At 45.2% G+C, this 18,679-nt stretch overlaps 2 protein-coding genes across 4 annotated transcripts in view; both read left to right on the forward strand.

The window, feature by feature from the left end:
- The window catches only part of LOC126953085 (mamu class I histocompatibility antigen, alpha chain F-like), a 245,625-nt gene that overhangs the window by 26,374 nt on the left and 200,572 nt on the right, over nt 1-18,679 (forward strand). The window lies entirely within an intron of this gene.
- MOG (myelin oligodendrocyte glycoprotein) lies at nt 3,402-18,640 on the forward strand. 3 transcript variants are annotated; one of them, XM_050788497.1, is made up of 8 exons: nt 3,402-3,713; nt 5,862-6,209; nt 12,217-12,330; nt 13,682-13,702; nt 13,943-13,963; nt 16,596-16,712; nt 17,016-17,036; nt 17,483-18,640. In XM_050788497.1, the coding sequence occupies exons 1-8, from the start codon at nt 3,626-3,628 to the stop codon at nt 17,494-17,496; spliced, it is 744 nt and encodes a 247-aa protein (XP_050644454.1). In that variant the 5' UTR covers nt 3,402-3,625; the 3' UTR covers nt 17,497-18,640. The 3 variants fall into 3 exon arrangements, with proteins under 3 accessions (XP_050644454.1, XP_050644453.1, XP_050644455.1); XM_050788496.1 differs by having other exon boundaries at nt 17,016-18,640; XM_050788498.1 differs by lacking the exon at nt 5,862-6,209 and having other exon boundaries at nt 3,408-3,713.

Raw genomic sequence — 18,679 nt, forward strand, 5'->3', positions numbered from 1 at the left:
TAGGGTCTCACTCTGTCGCACAGGCTGGAGTGCAGCAGCATGATCAGTGCTCACTGCAGCCTCTCTCTCATGGGCTCAACAAGTGCATGTCACCATGCCTGGCTTAGAATCAATTTTCAAAAGTACAAAAAAGCTATATTATATATTTATTAACGTGGAATTATGAATTAAGTGGACAACAAGAATCAAAACAGTGTGTCTATTATCACTTCTGATAACAGATAAATAATGTAAAGATATATATTTTACAGATTATCTGGAAAACCTTATACAGTACTGTTGCTGGGTATTTAATGTAGGAAAGTTATCATTTATTGAGTGCTTACTATTTCACATATGGACAGGATACAGCATGTTAAAAAAAATTACCACACACATTTATTGTATTCAGTGTGTCACTCTGAATATATTACTGTGTACATGGTCTGTCATTGGACATGGTGAGAAATGCAGATTAAGCTAAAATTACTGAGGACAGCAACACTGGAAGAAAATTGAGCTGGGTGTGGTGGCTCAGGCTGTAATCCCAACACTTTAGAAGGCTGAGGCAGGAGGATCACTTGAGTCCAGGAGTTTGAGACCAGCCTGTGCAACACAGCAAGACCCCATCTCTAGAAAGAAAGAAAGAAAGAAAGAAAGAAAGAAAGAAAGAAAGAAAGAAAGAAAGAAAGAAAGAAAGAAAGAAAGAAAGAAAGAGAAAGAAAAGAAAGAAAGAAAGAAAGAAAGAAAGAAAGAAAGAAAGAAAGAAAGAGAAAGGAAAGAAGGAAAGAAGTTTCCATTTAGCCAGGCATGGTGGCATATACCTGTAGTTTCAGCTACTCGGGAGGTTGAGGCATAAGGATCGCTTAAACTTGAGAGGTCAAGGCTGCAGTGGGCCCTGATCACGCCACTGTTCTCCAGCCTGTGTGACAGAGAGACCCTGTCTCAAAAAAAAAAAAAAAAGAGGCAACTCAAGAATGCTTGCAGGATCTCATAACATATGCTATACAAAATCAATTAAAATAACATTTAAATGCTGAAAGAAATGAGCAGCTCCCAGGGTGACACAGGGTAGTTTCACTTCTTGGACACATCTACACCAAGCTCTATTCCTGGCAATACCTGGTGTTCCTATACCCCAGATTTCTTTTTATTTTATTTTATTTTATTTTTTATTTTATTTTGAGACGGAGTTTCGCTTTTGTTGCCCAGGCTGGAGTGCAATGGCGCAATCTCGGCTCACCGCAATCTCCGCCTCCGGGTTCAAAGGATTCTCCTGCCTCAGCCTCCCAAGTAGCTGGGATTACAGGTGCATGCCAGCACGCCTGGCTAATTTTTGTATTTTTAGTAGAGACAGGGTTGCTCCATGTTGGTCAGGCTGGTCTCGAACTCCCGACCTCAGGTAATCTGCCTGCCTTGGCCTCCCAAAGTGCTGGCATTACAGGCATGAGCCACTGCGCCCGGCCCCTACACCCCAGATTTCTGCAAGTGGCAACAGCACTGGCTTCATTTTGCTGGTGGCCCCTCTCTACTTCCCTTGTATATATCACCTTTGCCCAAAGACCACATCAGCCAAGGGACTGCTCTCACAGCTCCAGGAATCCTCCCTTTCAGGAGATTTGAGGCAGTTGAGGGCATGAAAGTAAATAAGCTGAGCTCTTCAGAGGTCTTGTATTGTGGTGGTTAAAAGAGCCAGTTCTAGGACTAGAAAGCCTGGCTTGAAATCCCAGCTCTTCCACTCCCTAGTGGTGTGACTTTAGCAAGTTCCTTTACCTCTTTTGTACCTCCCTTTTCTCCCCTGTAAGATATGGGTGATAATAGTTCAATATTTGTTTTGTTGTTGTGAGGACTAAAGGTGTTAATGCAAGTAAACCACTTAGAACCACAGCACATAGAAGATCTCAGTAAGGTGGTTAGTTTTTTGTTGCTGTTGTTTTCAGAGATGCTGTGATTTCTCCAAAGTGGCTGCGATGGCTCAGCAGGCTCCTGACCCTCCCTGCTCCCACATGCCTCCACCCTCATCCTGATCTCCCATCCAGCTTTTGACAGCTTGCTTAGTGCTGGACACTTGCATACATCCTACTGCCCCCAAACCCTGCCCAGAAACATCTTGTGCATAACTCTCCTACCTGAATATGCATCAGGGAGAAAGAGCGTCCCAGGACATTTTAGGTTTTTGAAGGAGAAAATCCCCACTTAGTAAAAAGCCAGGGATCCACAGCGGCCACTTTTTCCATGGGATCCACCCGTGCAATCTTGACTTTCAACCACACAGCACCAGAGTAGCCAAGCATTGCTTGTGCCCAAATGCCAGCTGCCTTGCAGGGTGAAAGAATAAGCAGTTCCCAGATTCAACTGACCATAATCTGTCCTTCTAGCTCCTTACACCCATCTCGGACAAAAGCAGAAATGTATGTCTCAGTTGTGTTTCCACCCCTTGCTGCCCAATATAAATTTTTGTGTTCCCTAATATAATTTTTTGTGACGATGTAAATGTTCTGCATTTGTGTTGTCTGATGAGATAACCACTAACTGTAGTGCTATTGAGCATTTGAAACATGGCTAGTGTAATCAAGAAACCAAATTTTTAATGTATTTAATTGTAATTAATTTTAAGTGGCCACTTGCAGGCAGTGATTGCTGCATTGGAAGGCACGGCTCTAAATTGAGCCTTTTTTCCTTATTTGAGGAGGCATACTTGCCTTAAGATTGGGAAGTCTATTTTTGGAACCTGGTACCAATGCTGGTCTCACCCTTGCAATTCTCAGCTGAGCCCAGAGGTGAGAGAAAGGCTTCCATTCCAGATCTCACTCTCCCCTGTGACACTGAGGAAACTGGCAAGTGATGTGAAGGCTGGAGAGCGTGTCCTGTATGCTGGCTCTGTCCCTGCTGCCTGTGTTGACTGACACAGTTAGTTGCTGCCCTTGCTGGTCTCTCTTCCTCCAACCTTGCCTCTCTGAGCACTCCTGACGTTCATCTCATGACTTCCCTAAAAACATTCTTTGGGGACAAGAAACTAACAAATCCCAAGTGACCTATCACATATACAAACATACAAAACAGAGTTTGGATTCGTGGTAGAAGAAAGGGAGGTTAGACATCAAGAAGAATGGTCTGGTGATGACAGTTGTGAGATAATAGAAATAGGAAAAAAAAATCTAAGTTTTCTTTCTTTTTTGAAGAACCAATCATACTTTCTCTCTTTTGACTAATTGGTAGGGCTGGGGTGGATTGGAGGAACCTTACGTATTCCATAAACGAGCCTCTCCCTGAGGTCCTGTAAGTGATCCTTCCCCACCAATTAGCCCCTGCAAGACCCTTCAAGGGTTGGATCTCCAGGAGGGCGTGGGGGAGGAAAGCCCAGTACCAGGCAGCCTCTGCTCCATTGCTCTGGGGGGGTGGGGAAGGCAAACCCTGGTCATCCCCTCAGTCTGTAGACCTTTTGTGTGAATGCCTGGCAAGGGTGACGTGGGTCTGTTTCTGCGGGCACAGCTGCAGCACTTACTGGAGTGGAGGCAGGGCCCAGGCAGCACTGCCCTCCCAGATCTTCCCTCTGGCTTTTCAGCAGTAAGGGGACATGCACCCCGAGGCCCTCCACTTGGCCTGACCCTGCTGTGGGGGCTTTCTGTCCCCAGGAACGGTGGACATGGCAAGCTTATCAAGACCCTCTCTGCCCAGCTGCCTCTGCTCCTTCCTCCTCCTCCTGCTCCTCCAAGTGTCTTCCAGCTACGCAGGTAAGACATGTTTTTTTCCTGCCCTGGGGAGACCCTGAAAACAGAAAGGCTAGTTTCCTGGGTCTTAGCTCCTTCAATCATCCTCAAGTTGCTATATTATCTTTCTGAGACATAGACCTGCTGACATGCTTCCCTTCCTCAGAAACCTTCCGTGGGTGGTTCTTACAGCCTTCAAGATGGAGTCCAGACTCTTTTTTTTTTTTTTTTTTTTTTTTTTTTTTGAGACAGAGTCTCCCTCTGTTGCTCAGGCTGGAGTGCAGTGGCATGATCTCGGCTCACTGCAACCTCAGCCTCCCTGGTTCAAGCGATTCTCCAGCCTTGGCCTCCCGAGTAGCTGAGACTACAGGCGCCTGCCACCAAGCCCAGTTAATTTTTTTTTCTTTTTTTGTATTTTAGTAGAGACAGGGTTTCACAAATTGGCCAGGATGGTCTCAATCTCCTGACCTGCTGATCCGGCCACCTCAGCTTCCCAAAGTACTGGGATTGCAGGTGTGAGCCACTGCACCCAGCCTAATTTTTTTTATTTTTAGTAGAGACGTGGTTTCACCATGTTGGCCAGGCCGTTCTTGAACTCCTGACCTCAAGTAATCTGCCCTCCTCAACCTCCCAAAGTGCTGGGATTATAGGCATGAGCCACTGCACCCGGCCCAGACTCCTTAATGTGACTAACTCAAGGCTTTCCTTGAACTAGTTCTTACTTGTCTTTTCACCTCTCAAATTGAGATAAAATCATAGCAACTTCTTGGAGTACCCATCAGGATTACATGAGATTACATGCTTAGCAGTGTCTGTCCATAGTAAATCTCAATAAATGTTTGTGGAATTATCATATCTTGTCATGTTTGAGACTTTGCTCTGCATAATCACGCACCGGTAAGTTTTTTAAAGGAACCCGGCTGTCACATGCAGAGGGGAAATCAACAGAAAGATTCCCATCCTCAGGGAGCCACCTGACTGAGAGAGGTACAGTGCATCCACTCTCCAGGTCTAGGGGAGAAAGCAGCTTTATTTCCTAGTAGCTCAGAGTCTGACTCGAGAAACACACCCACATAGAAAAAAACATGGAACTTGTTTGGGTCAGGGTCGAGGAGCCACAGTGAGGTGGAAGATACAGAAGAAGGAAGAGTGAAATAGAGCCATCCCCAGGGTGGAAGATCTCAGAGGAGAATTTGGGAAACAGGGTATGAACAAGGATTGAATAGTGAGAAGTGGTGGAGAGACAGTTAAAGTGGATAGAGTGACAAAAGCAAAACCTCTAAGGGTAGAATAAGCAGCAGTTTGGCCAAGTCCTAACAGGGAGGCCCATGGGAAGATTCAACCTCAAGATGCTGCACCACATTCCAAGAGGGAAACTTAAAGCCTGGACTGAAGAGTCAGAGATGGCTACAGTTGGCAAAAAGATGGGCAGATGCTGAGATGAGATGATTGCTAGAATGTTCTGTCCAGGATATTCACAATATCTCTATAACCAGAGACTTTTTTGTTGTTGTTGTTCTCAAGAAGGAAACTTGGGGCCGGGTGTGGTGGCTTACGCCTATCATCCCAGCGCTTTGGAGCCAAGGAAGGCAGATCACCTGAGGTCAGGAGCACGAGACCAGCCTGGCCAACAGTGTGAAACCTCATCTTTACTAAAAATACAAAAATTAGCTGGGCGTGGTGGCAGGTACCTGTAATCCCAGCTACTCAGGAGGTTGAGGCAGGAGAATCGCTTGAATGAAATAGTGGAGGTACAGTCAAAAGGTGACATCTCCTTCTTTCTATAATTATATTTAGACATTTGCTTTACTTGCTTATTCACTAGGACCATGCGCATGCGTGTGTGTGTGTGTGTGTGTGTGTGTGTGTGTGTGTGTGTGTTTGCAGGGAGGCAGAAGTTGCAGGGAGGTGGAGGTTGCAGTGAGCCAAGATCGCACCACTGCACTCCAGCCTGGGCGACAGTGAGTAAGACTCAGTCTCAACAGTCTCAGAAAAAAAAAAAAAAGAAAGAAAGAAGAAGAAAAAAAATTGCATTCCTTCCTGGATCTAGAATTTCATTTAAAAGTCAAGTGTCCTCTTCCTTCCCTGTTTTGAAGCAGCCCTTCCCATGACAGGCTTACTTGCCAAGGTTCCCTCTGACCTTCAGTCTCTTCCTTTTGGTGTCTTCGACAGGACAGTTCAGAGTGATAGGACCAAGACAACCTATCCGGGCTCTGGTCGGTGATGAAGTGGAATTGCCATGTCGCATATCTCCTGGGAAGAACGCTACAGGCATGGAAGTGGGATGGTACCGGCCCCCCTTCTCTAGGGTGGTTCATCTCTACAGAAATGGCAGGGACCAAGATGGAGAGCAAGCACCTGAATATCGGGGCCGGACAGAGCTGCTGAAAGACGCTATTGGTGAGGGAAAGGTGACTCTCAGGATCCGGAATGTAAGGTTCTCAGATGAAGGAGGTTTCACCTGCTTCTTCCGAGATCATTCTTACCAAGAGGAGGCAGCAATAGAATTGAAAGTGGAAGGTGAGTAGTGCCGTATAATATTAGGTATTAACTGTTGGGTGGCCAGGAACAATCATTCTCTCAATTAAGATGAGATCCCTCAACCCAAACATCTCACGCCTAGGAATGAATTCCATACAAACGTACACATCAATAAGCAGAAACTCATATGCTTAGGGATGTCTGCTGCATCATTATTCAGAGTAGCGAGGAAATTGGGATCAAAGTCAATGCCTTTGAGTAGGTCAGTGACTGAATAAACAATGGTAGCCATACTGTGAATATTATGCAGGCATTAAAAAGATTATTTTAGCACTATGCCAGATGGTTTGCAGGCCTGCTATAAGGTATTGTTGAGTGATAAGAGCAAGCTGCAAAATGTAGGATACAAAAACAAAACCCTAGGGCATAGTGGTTTGCCTCGCAGCTACTCAGGACGCTGAGGTGGGAGACTGGCTTGAGCCCAGGGGTTTGCAGATACAGTGAGCTATGATTGCACCACTGCACTCCAGCCTGGGTGACAGAGCAAAGACCCTTCGCCCCCACTCCCTACCCCTGTGTCAAAAAAAAAAAAAACAAAAACAAAAAACAAAACCCTGTATTTGTGAGCACACACACACACACACATACACACATGCCTGTGCGTGGTCCTAGTGAATAAGCAAGTAAAGCAAATGTCTAAATATAATTATAGAAAGAAGATATCACCTTTTGGCTGTACCTCCACTATTTCATTCTGCAGAATTTGTTTGTTTGTTTGTTTTGGCAGGGGTCGAAGTCTTGCTCTGTTGCCCAGGCTGGAGTGCAATGGTGCCCTCCTCCTGGGTTCAAGTGATTCTCCTGCCTCAGCCTCCTGAGTAGCTGGGATTACAGGTGCCCACCACCACGCCCAGCTAATTTTTGTATTTTTAGTAGAGACAGGGTTTCACCAGGTTGGCAAGGCTGATCTTGAACTCCTAACCTCAGGTGATCCACTCGCCTCAGCCTCCCAAAGTGCTGGAATTACAGGCGTGAGCCACAGTGCCCGGCCTCAGAATTTCATTTTCAACATGTTCTGCGTGATGGGTGATTTTGGAGATTATTTTTTGCTCTATCTCAGGATGATTAAGATGTGGACAAGGTGAAGAGAATGGAGGTGGAGCTTTGAAAGTTAATTGCTATTTAATTGAAGAACTAAACTGCTTTGAGGGCCTTAGTGTCAGATCCTTTCCCTTTTCCTCCTCCCCAACTGCAGTGCAAACATCAGACAATTGATCACTATTGTATCTTGGGGGTGTGAGTGACCATTGCACTGCTGGGACCAGAAGACGGCATTGTATGTGGAAAAACAAAGCATTATTTCTAGAGACTGCCTGCAGGGATATGGAAATAGCTTTGTGTGTCTCATAATGTTCTTCATACAGCTGTTTTCATTGGGGAAATTCTACTTGTCAAAAAGTTTGATAGAGAGAACCTCTCCAGTTTGCAGATTTTTCTCCTTGCTGCTCAACAACTTCCTAGCTCAGTAACTGCCTCTCCCAACAATCTGCCTCAGTTTTACCACACCAAAAAAGGAAGACAAGCCGGGTGCAGTGGCTCAAGCCTGTAATCCTAGCACTTTGGGAGGCCGAGGTGTGTGGATCACCTGAGGCTGGAGTTCAAGACCAGCCTGACCAACATGGAGAAACGCTGTCTCTACTAAAAATACAAAATTAGCTTGGCGCATTCCTGTAATCCCAGCTACTTGGGAGGCTGAGGCAGGAGAATCGCTTGAACCCGGGAGGTGGAGGTTGCAGTGAGCCAAGATCGCGCCATTGCACTCCAGCCTGGGCAAGAGAAGCGGAACTCCCTCTAAAAAAAAAAAAAAAAAAAAAAAAAAAAAAAGGAAGACAAAAAGAAAAGCATCTAAAGATCTAAAGACTTTGCCTCAGGGGAGAAAGTTGTCTTTTGGGTTGCTATCCACATTCCAACCTCCTGTTCCCACCTCTTAGTCTGCATGCCTAAGAATCTAAAAAGAAACTGTTTTACAAGTAAACAAGGGACACTTTGCCTAGGCTTGGGAGCCAGGAAGTTGAGACAAATTTAGGAATGAGATGAAGTAATGGTATTATTGCAAGTCTCAGGTGTAACTACCTCTGCTCTTTCTCTGAAGAGTTTCTAATCTCTCTTTTTTACTTATTTTTTCTTGTCATTTTTGTGATTTTATTACTAGTTGTCTCTAATCCTTTCTTTAAAGTCTTCAACAAATGCCAGTCACGGCGGCTCACGCCTGTAATCCCAGCACTTTGGGAGGCAGAGGCAGGCTGATCACCTGAGATCGGAGTTCGAGACCAGCCTTATCAACATGGAGAAACCCCGTCTCTACTAAAAACTACAAAATTAGCCAGGTGTGGTGGCGCATGCCAGTAATCCCAGCTACTCGAGAGGCTGAGGCAGGAGAATCGCTTGAACCCAGGAGGCAGAGGTTGCAGTGAGCCAAGATTGTGCCATTGCACTCCAGCCTGGGCAACAAGAGCAAAACTCCGTCTAAAAAAAAAAAAAAGAAAAAACATACAAAACAGAGAGAACATTATAATGAGCCTCCAAGTGCCTACCACCTTGCTGCAGCACTTGTCAATCCAGGGACCACCCACTTCACCAGCTCCCCACTCATTACCACCCTCCCCTACTCAATTACTGAGGTAAATCCTAGGCAGCATGATCATTTCTCTTTTTTCTTTTTATTTTGAGACAGGATCTGTCTCTGTCACCCAGGCTGGAGTGTAGTGGCATGATCTCTGCTCACTGCAGCCTCTGCCTCCCAGGCAGAAGCCATCCTCCCACCTCAGCCTTCATAGTAGCTGGGACCACAGGCAAACAGCACCACACGCTGCTAATGTTTTGTAATTTTTGTAGAGACTGAGTTTTGCCATGTTGCTCAGGCTGGTCTCAAACTCCTAGGCACAAGCAATCCTCCCACCTTGGCCTCCCAAAGTGCTAGAATTACAGGCGTGAGCCACTGCACCCAGCAAAGAACACTTTTTAAACAATAAATAGGCCGGGCACGAGGGCTCATGCCTGCAATCCCAGTACTTTGGGAGGCTGAGGAGGGCGAATCACGAGGTCAAGAGATGGAGACCATCCTAGCTAATGTGGTGAAACCCTGTTTCTACTAAAAATACAAAAACAAAATTAGCCGGGCGTGGTGGCAGGCGCCTGTAGTCCCAGTCACTCAGAAGGCTGAGGTAGGAGAATGGAGTGAACCCGGGAGGCAGAGCTTGCAGTGAGCTGAGATCGCATCACCACACTCCAGCCTGGGCAACAGAGTGAGACTCCATCTCAAAAAAAAAAAAAAAAAAAACACACAAAATAATAAAAATAAATACATAAATAACTACAATACTATTATCACATCTTAAAAACTCAACAAAAATTTCTTAATATCGTCAAATACCCAGTTTGTGTTCAAATTTTCCTGATTGTTTCATAAATACACTCTTACAGTTGATTTCTTTTAGTGAGATTCAAACAAGACCCACCTGTTGACCTTTGCCCTTAGGGTTTCCCACGGTCTGAATTTTGTTGACGACATTCCCATGTTGCTACATAATACGGTCCTCCATGCCGTGTGTTTTTCTGTAAACTGATAGATGTGGAAGTGCAATGACATTTGTGTTTGATTTACTTTGGCAAGTATAGTTCATCAGTGATACTCTATACTTCTTGTTGATTTACATCCAAAGGCTAATAATGTCTGCTTTTCTCTCTTTTCTAATTATTTGCGAAAGTAAAAATATGGGGGTTTGGGAGAAAGTATGTATGTACTCACTTAAGTATGTACTCACTAAATCACATTGCTATAGGTAACTTCCATTAAGAACTTGAAAGTAAAGTTTGCTGCATTTTCCTCTAGGGAACACAATAATAGACAGGAGCCTTAGTCTACAGCTTAAAGGATTGCAATTATACCTGAGCCAACCTTCCTGGACCAGTTTAACATTATTGGCTGTGATGTTTCCCCACCTTCGATGTCAATATCCTTACTTAGCTCCCTTAAAGCAGAGATCAAGATGAAAAGGGCTTCAGCTGCGGCATGGCACATGGAGATTAGAGCGGGGCTTTTGGATGCTGAGGAGCAGACCTAGAATGGGAAATAGATGGGAGCCACAAAAGTGAAGGCCCCCCTCCCTCATTGCTCAACCTACTCCATGTCTGCACATCTGGTCAGTTACCAAATCCTGTGTAAGCTACCTTCCTTTTCTTTCTTTCTTTTTTTTTTTGAGACGGAATTTTGCTCTTGTTGCCCAGGCTGGAGTACAATAGTGTGATCTTGGCTCACTGCAAACTCCAACTCCCAGTTCGTGCAATTCTCCTCCCTCAGTCTCCCAAGTAGCTGGGATTACAGGTGTGCACAACCATGCCTGGCTAATTTTTGTATTATCAGTAGAGACAGGGTTTTACCATGTTGGCCAGGCCAGTCTCGAACTCCTGACCTCAGGTGATCCACCCACCTTGGCCTCCCAAAATGTTGGGATTACAGGCGTGAGCCACCGCGCCCGCTGTAAACTACCTTCTTAAAAGCTCTAGAAGAGGGCTCTTAACCTTTTGTTGTGTGTTATGCACCTTTGGCAAGCTGATGAAGTTGATAGACCCCATCTCAGAATTTTTTTTTTTTTTTTTTTCAGTCAGGGTCTCACTCTGTCACCCAGAATGGGTTGCAGTGGCACGATCATGGCTCATGGCAGCCTCTACCTCCCAGGCTCAAGTGATCCTTCTGGCTCAGCCTCTTGAATAGCTGAGACCACAGGCTTGTGCCACCATGCCCGGCTAATTTTTAATTTTTTTTCGTAGAGGCAGGGTCTCACACTATGTTGCCCAGTCTGGTCTCGAGAACTCCTGGGCTCAAGCAATCTTCTTGCCTTGGCCTCCCAAAGTGGTAGGATTACAGGGGAGAGCCACCACACCTAGCCAGAAGAATGTTTTAAATATACCAAATAAAACATTTATACCAAAATACAGTCATCAAAATATTAAATTAACAAGAGTTAGTGTTGCCCTAGTAATTAGTGTAATTTCAAAATAGTAATGTATTTGTAGTAATGTAAAATCAAAAATAGATAAGTGATAGTTTGAGATTTCTGTGACTTTTCTAATGTGATATGAAAATATTTGTGATTTTTTTTTTTTTTTTTTTTGAGACGGAGTTTCGCTCTTGTTGCCCTGGCTGGAGTGCAATGGCATGATCTCAGCTCACCGCAACCTCCGCCTCCCGGGTTCAAGTGATTCTCCTGCCTCAGCCTCTCGAGTAGCTGGGATTACAGGCATGCGCCACCATGCCCAGCTAATTTTGTATTTTTAGTGGAGACGGGGTTTCTCCATGTTAATCAGGCTGGTCTCGAACTCCCGACCTCAGGTGATCCACCCGCCTCGGCCTCCCAAAGTGCTGGCATTACAGGTGTGAGCTACTGCGCCCAGCCAATGTTTGTGATTTTTACTGATGACAAAGTCAAAGGTTCTGTTCAAATTATTGTGGTGTATTGCCTACAGGCATAATCAAAGTAAACACTAAATTTCAGTTCAATGGTTACTGAAAATATGTATTTTTCATTCCGTATTTAAGCTTTGAATCCCCTGACTTCCTATACCATTACCACTGTCCTAGTTCAGGCTCATGTTGTTTTTTACTTTGTTATCACAGTCTCTTAACATTTCTCCCTATCTTCTCCAGTCCTGTAGGTGCTAAATCTGATGTGGTCACTTCTCTGTTTGGAATCCTTCAGTGCACCCCCACGGCCTTGAGGATCAGATCTAAGTCCCTTAGCTGCTCCTTAAAACTCCCCCAGCCTGACCCAATACACAATCTTGACTTTAAACTACTTGTCATTCTAAATCAATAGCATTTCCTGGAAAAAAACATTTTTCCATCAAGGCTAAGCTCAGGGACCAATTCTGTGTCACCTTCTTTGAATCCTGATGATATTCATGTCTTTATTTGACCTGATTTATTGGGCCCCAGGCACCGTGCTGAGTGTTGAGAATTCAGCTCTGGGCAATGTGTCCTGCCTTTCAGATCCCTTCTACTGGGTCAGCCCTGCAGTGCTGGTTCTCCTCGCGGTGCTGCCTGTGCTCCTTCTGCAGATCACTGTCGGCCTCGTCTTCCTCTGCCTGCAGTATAGACTGAGAGGTACAAGGCGGAGGGTGGGTGGATCAGGATCCTTCCTTTAAATGAGCTGGCTTCTTGGAGTTACACCACTAAACATGTATTTGTGAGTGACTTCCGGGTTCAGAACTTCTTCTCACTACTGAATGATAAAGAAAAAAAATAACTCCATGATGAAAGAGTTTTACATCTCACGGAATGCTTTCATATGAATAAGCGGACCCAGCTTTCCCCTATGAGCTAACTATGGCATAGAGTAACCCCATTTTACAGAGGATACAACTGAGGCCAGGAGTAGTTCAGTGACTTACTCAGACCAATATAACTTGTAAGTGGTAGAGCTGAGGCCTCTGGCTCATACCTAGCAGCTCCATGCAACTTGGGAGAGTGTGAGCTTCAAAGTCAGACAGGTCTAGGCTATTAGGAGTTTTGAATAGATACTGAAGTGAAAGTCTGTGCTACACAGTAGGCATTCAAACATTGTTTCCTTCTCCATTCAACACTGAGGACTCAGGTTCAGCTGCTGATGACGCTCCTCTTTTGTGCCTAGAGCTTTCATCTTGAGCCTTCTCCCCCTACCAAGTGTCTCCCCAATGCTGGAGCAGGAAGAGTCTTCACTCCTCCCCATGCCCCACCTCTCATTTGTTACTAAGAGGAGAGGAGAAAGTAGCAAGGAGGGTATGGGGAATGTTTTGGGGGAATGGGTGTTGGTGGGATCAACAACAAAGTCCTTTCTGTCACCTTGAATTCAGCCCAGATGCCTGCTTGTCTACTTCTCCCACATGAAAAAGGCCTTCAGCCCACATGGCTGAGCAGAAAGAATCTGAATGTTAGAGTCAGCAGCCTGGGTTTGAATTCCATCTCAGGTACTGAAATATATAGCAAAATTCTTAGATTCTCCAAGCCTCAATTGCCTTGTCTGTTAAATAGAGAAAACATCCTCCCTCCTACATTGTAGGGAGGATAAAAGTCATGCAAAGTGCCTACTACAAATCCATTCACAGAGTAGCTAGCTGCTCACTAAATGCTCAGCTCCTCCTTCCTCATTCAGATGGGAAGTGGCAACGCTGTGGGCTGGAGCAGCACTATGAACTGAGAATCCAAGAAAAGGGGCGAAGAGCAGCAGGGAGGTAGTAGATCCTTGTGCTGGTTTGGGGCATTGCTCACATTCTTTATTCGCTATTGTATCTAGACTATAGCTAGAGAAAGAGCCACAACCCTTGGCTTTCAATCCAGTGCTCTTCCTACTCTCCTAAGGTTGTTTCTGGGCTGCAGAGAAATAGCCTGCACAAGGGGCCCAGGCGCTGGGTGTAGGAGGGTCCCCACCGGGAGTCAGAGCATGCAGGAACTAAAATGTTGCCTTTTTCTATTTTAGGAAAACTTCGAGCAGAGATAGGTGAGTTACAGTCATCCTTTCTCTCAATTCTTGCCTTTCAGTGTTTTGGCATAATGGAAATGGTCGTGTTCTCGGACCATCTGTCCCTCTCAATACCCTGTTTTTCCCTTAGTTTCCCTTTCTCTATGGTGGGTGTGTCGTGCCTAGAACAAGTTTTAAGTAATTAAATAACAAAGACTCAGGATAAAGGATCCTTTTTGAGTGCCCTACTAAATCTATTTCCATTTGTTTCTCTTTCAGAGAATCTCCACCGGACTTTTGGTAAGTTCTGGTATATCCAGGCCCTCCCAGTCAACTTGGCATTTCACTGTAGTTCCAGTCACCTGGGGAAACAAGGACCCCTGGCTCCTGGTTGGGTCCCTTCCTCTCTTTTCTTTCTTTAAATAAGAAGTCATTTGCATTTAGGATTGGTAAAATCATAATAAAAATACTCATATACTATTTTTATGTGCCAGACACTATTCTAACTGCTTTACAAAAATGTTATCTTATTCTGCTTAACTCCTTATGCACATGATTTCTCTTTTCAGGAATATAGATCGTTTACACATAAACCTGATGTCTGGTTGGGGAGGTGAAACGAACAGAAAAACAAGACACAACTGTATCACCTGTACTTATATTTCAGGATGTTTCCATGAGTACAGAACATGACTAATCAGAGAAGACCTCATGGACAAATAGAAAAGCCACCAAGCCCCACTAGGAATTGACCCCCCAAGGACATGGTTTCTAGCCTTTTTGTTCACTGCAGATCGCCCAATGCCTAAAGACAATGCCAACAGAAGAGCACCCAAATATCTGTTAGATAAATGTTGCAGAAACTAGAAGGTGTCAGTAGGGCACAGATAGTACCTTCTCTGAGCAAACTTCCTTCACAGCCCTTCCTCCCAAGCCTGTAGGTGACTCTACTTTTGTCACCTGGCACACAGAGTTCTAACCTACGATTTATAAAATTAGACTAGTTTGTGGAACATGCACACACACACACACACGCCTTGACACACCCAAAGAGGAGGAATAGTATCTTTGTTTTGGAGGACTTGACTATTAAAGGTCTTAACTCCTTTTCGTACCATGAATCTCTCTGGCACTCCAGTAAAGTCTAAAGGACCCCTTTGCAGAATAATGTTTTTAAATATACACATAAAATAGAACACATAAGATTGTAAAAACAATCATTGTATTGAAATATAGCTATCAACCGATAATCACATTTGTGATATAGCAACATAAATGTTTCTTTCTTTTTCTTTTCTTTTTTTTTTTTTTTTTGAAGCGAAGTTTTGCTCTTGTCGCCCAGGCTGGAGTGCAATGGCACGATCTAGGCGCTCTGAAACCTCTGCCTCCTGGGTTCAAGCGATTCTCAGCCTCCCGAGTAGCTGGGATTACAGGTGCCCGCCACCACACCCAGATAATTTTTGTATTTTTAGTAGAGACTAGGTTTCACCAGGTTGGCCAGGCTGGCCTCAAACTCCTGACTTCAGGTGATCTACCCGCCTTGGCCTCCCAAAGTGCTGGGATTACAGGCATGAGCCACCATGCCCAATCATAAATGTTTCTTTAGCAAAAGTAATACATTAAGTAATGTAGCAGCAAGTCTAGTAACCTGTAATTTCTTTCTTTCTTTCTTTCTTTTTTTTTTTTTTTTTTTTGAGATGGAGTTTTGTTCTTGTAGCCCAGGCTGGAGTGCAATGGCACGATCTCAGCTCACTGCAACCTCTGCCTCCTGGGTTCAAGCAATTCTCCTGCCTCAACCTCCCAAGTTGCTGGAACTACAGGCCCAGCTAATTTTTGTATTTTTAGTAGAGACGGGGTCTTACCATGTTGGCCAGGTTGGCATTGAACCCCTGACCTCAGGTGATCTGCCTGCCTCAGCCTTCTAAAGTGCTGGGATTACAGGTGTGAGCCACCAGGCCTGGCCCAATAACCTTTAATTTCAAAATACTAATAAACATAAACAGTATTTCAAGATTTCTGCAATAACTCTAATGGGAATGAAAACATATATGGCTTCCATTGGTAATTAAGTCACAGGTACTGCTGATATTGTGGTTAGTTGTAACATGTTTTGCTTTGTTTTGTTTTTTCCAAGAGAGAGTCTTGCTCTGTCTCCCACGCTGGAGTGCAGTGGCAGGATCTCGGCTCACTGCAACCTCCGCCTCCCAGGTTCAAGCGATTCTCCTGCCTCAGCCTCCCAAGTAGCTGGGATTACAGGCATGCGCCACCATGCCAGGCTAATTTTTATACTCTTAGTAGAGACAGGGTTTCACCATGTTGGCCTGGCTGCTCTTGAACTCTTGGCCTCGTGATCTGCCCGCCTCAGACTCCCAAAGTGCTGGGATTACAGGTGTGAGCCACCACGCCTGGCAGTTGTTACATTTTTTTTGTTTTGTTTTGAGATGGTGTCTTGCTCTGTCGCCCAGGTTGGAGTGCAGCGGCACGAACTTGGCTTACTGCAAGTTCTGCCTCCCAGTTCACACCATTCTCCTGCCTCAGCCTCCAGAGTACCTGAGACTACAGGTGCCCGCTACCATGCCTGGCTACTTTTTTCTATTTTTTAGTAGAGACAGGATTTCACCATGTTAGCCAGGATGGTCTTGATCTCCTGACCTCGTAATCTGCTTGCCTCGGCCTCCCAAAGTGCTGGGATTACAGGTGTGAACCACCGTGCCTGGCCAGTTGTTACATTTTTAATGAAAGAAAATGTTAAATCCAGTTAATGAAAATAAGGAGGCAGTACTTTTCTCATCCAAATTCATGGACTCTCTGAATTCTGTCCCCAGAATCCTTTGGTGTTCTAGGATCCCAGGTTAAGGAACCAAAAAAGAAAGGTGGGTGGGGCATGAGGGGGAACACATGTTAACCCTGTTTGTTCTGGTGAACAATTCAGATCCCCACTTTCTGAGGGTGCCCTGCTGGAAGATAACCCTGTTTGTAATTGTGCCGGTTCTTGGACCCCTGGTTGCCTTGATCATCTGCTACAACTGGCTACATCGAAGACTAGCAGGTGCAGTGGCTGGGCAGCAGGCAAGACCACCAAATAGTGGGGAACCAAGCCAGCTTTGAATGGGAAGCTGAAAGAGAATAGAACCAGGGCTCAAGATTAGGGGAGCTGGGATTTCCCTATTCCTCTGTCCCCATGCCCAACCCCAGGCTCTTCTGAGAAACTGTGAAGAGAACCACTTACTGGATCTGTGGGGTCCCCCAGTGGAAAGGGCAGTGTGGGTCACTCCAAATATCCACAGGGAGGATGTGGGGAAGGTGCTATTCATCTTCCACTGATCATGTATTTGTTTCTTTTTGTTTTCAGGGCAATTCCTTGAAGAGCTAAGTAAGTTATCTTCTCTCTCTTATAAGCAGAATAAAAAGCGAGGAAAGGGAGACAGAAGCAACAAGAGGAAGAGGGGGGCTATTGAGAGATCACAGTCCCAGAGGAAAGGAGGAGCTGGAGAGCCTGGGTGGAGGGAAGACTCCTCCTGGGAGGGACAGGGGCAAGAGGCCAGCTGTTAGACACATTTACAGGTGGCAGAGAAGCTGGAGGCATTCCCATCTGCTGCCTGACCCATTCCTCCTTCACTGCCCCTAAGCAGGAACCCCACCCTAGCTGGTCTCATTGCCCATTCCACAGCAACTGCCCAGTGCCTTGCCTCTCAGACCAACCACTGAGGCAGGCATGGAGACAAGATGACCCCAAGGGCTTTTCTTCTCCCTAGTTCAATGGTTTTATGATACAAACTACCGACATAGATTTTTCAAGTTATTTTTTCCTTCTTCTAGGAAACCCTTTCTGAGTGATGTCACATCTTGGCAGGGGTGGAGGAGAGCCTGGTTGCCCAGGGATTGGTCCTTGGGGACATCTCATCCATCAAGTTGCATACTCACTGGCATCTTTGCTATGGGGACATTCCAATTTGCACTTTCAGGAACACTCTGAATTCCAAGTAGAATTGATTTCCCTTCTTCTGTCATCTACCTTTTCTCTTCCTTCATTTTCCCATTTTTATTATCCTTCTTTCCATTTCTCTCTCCAGTCTTCCACTTGGAAACCCTTCCTGGCTAAGGACAGGCAGGTGCCCCTCTCTCCATCAGAGGACACCTGTGCTGGAGAGCAACACAGATAGGATGGTCTCTGCCATGAACTGGAGGCCAGGAACCTCCTCACTGAAAATTACAGTATGATAACTTTGCAAATGGTGGTTGTTTCTTCCAAGACTCCAGCCCTGATTGCGCAGAACTGAAAGGCATGTGAAGGGAAGGAAGAGGAAGAGTGTGAAACATTGAAGAGAGAGCTGAGTGAACTGAAGAGTGAGGATATGGGTAGCCCTAACCCAAACCTGGAGATGGGGAGAAACCTACAGAATACTAGCCAGAGCTCCACCTTGTCTTGGCAGCCTACTAGGGAACTGGGGAAGCAAGAAATGAAAGCTGGGCAACATGCCTGCTTTAGAATGTCTTCCTTCTACTTACACATCTTCCACAGGTCTCAGAATTTCCTTCCTCTCATCCTTTTTCTCCTGTCTTCATATCTACCAGAGTATCCACTGTTTATTCAACAACTACTACTTGATGGTCAGATACAAACAAACAAGCTAGGTGCTAATTAATAATGATAAGAGTTTTGGTTGAGCACGGTGGCTCACACCTGTAATCCCAGCACTTTGGGAGGCTGAGGCAGGTGGATCACGAGGTCAGGAGTTCGAGACCAGTCTGGCCAACATGGTGAAACCCCGTCTTTACTAAAAATATAAACAATTAGCTGGGCATAGTGGTGGGTGCCTGTAATCCCAGCTACTCAGGAGGCTGAGGCAGGAGAATCGCTTGAACCCAGGAGGCGGAGGTTACAGTGAGCTGAGATCACGTCACTGCATTCTAGCTGGGGTGACAGAGTAAGACTCTGTCTCGAAAAAATAAATAAATAAATAAATAAATAAATAATACGAGTTTTCATATGCACACTTCTAACCCCTTTTCTTT

Source organism: Macaca thibetana, chromosome 4, assembly GCF_024542745.1.
Source record: "Macaca thibetana thibetana isolate TM-01 chromosome 4, ASM2454274v1, whole genome shotgun sequence".
NCBI classification, from domain to species: domain Eukaryota; kingdom Metazoa; phylum Chordata; class Mammalia; order Primates; family Cercopithecidae; genus Macaca; species Macaca thibetana.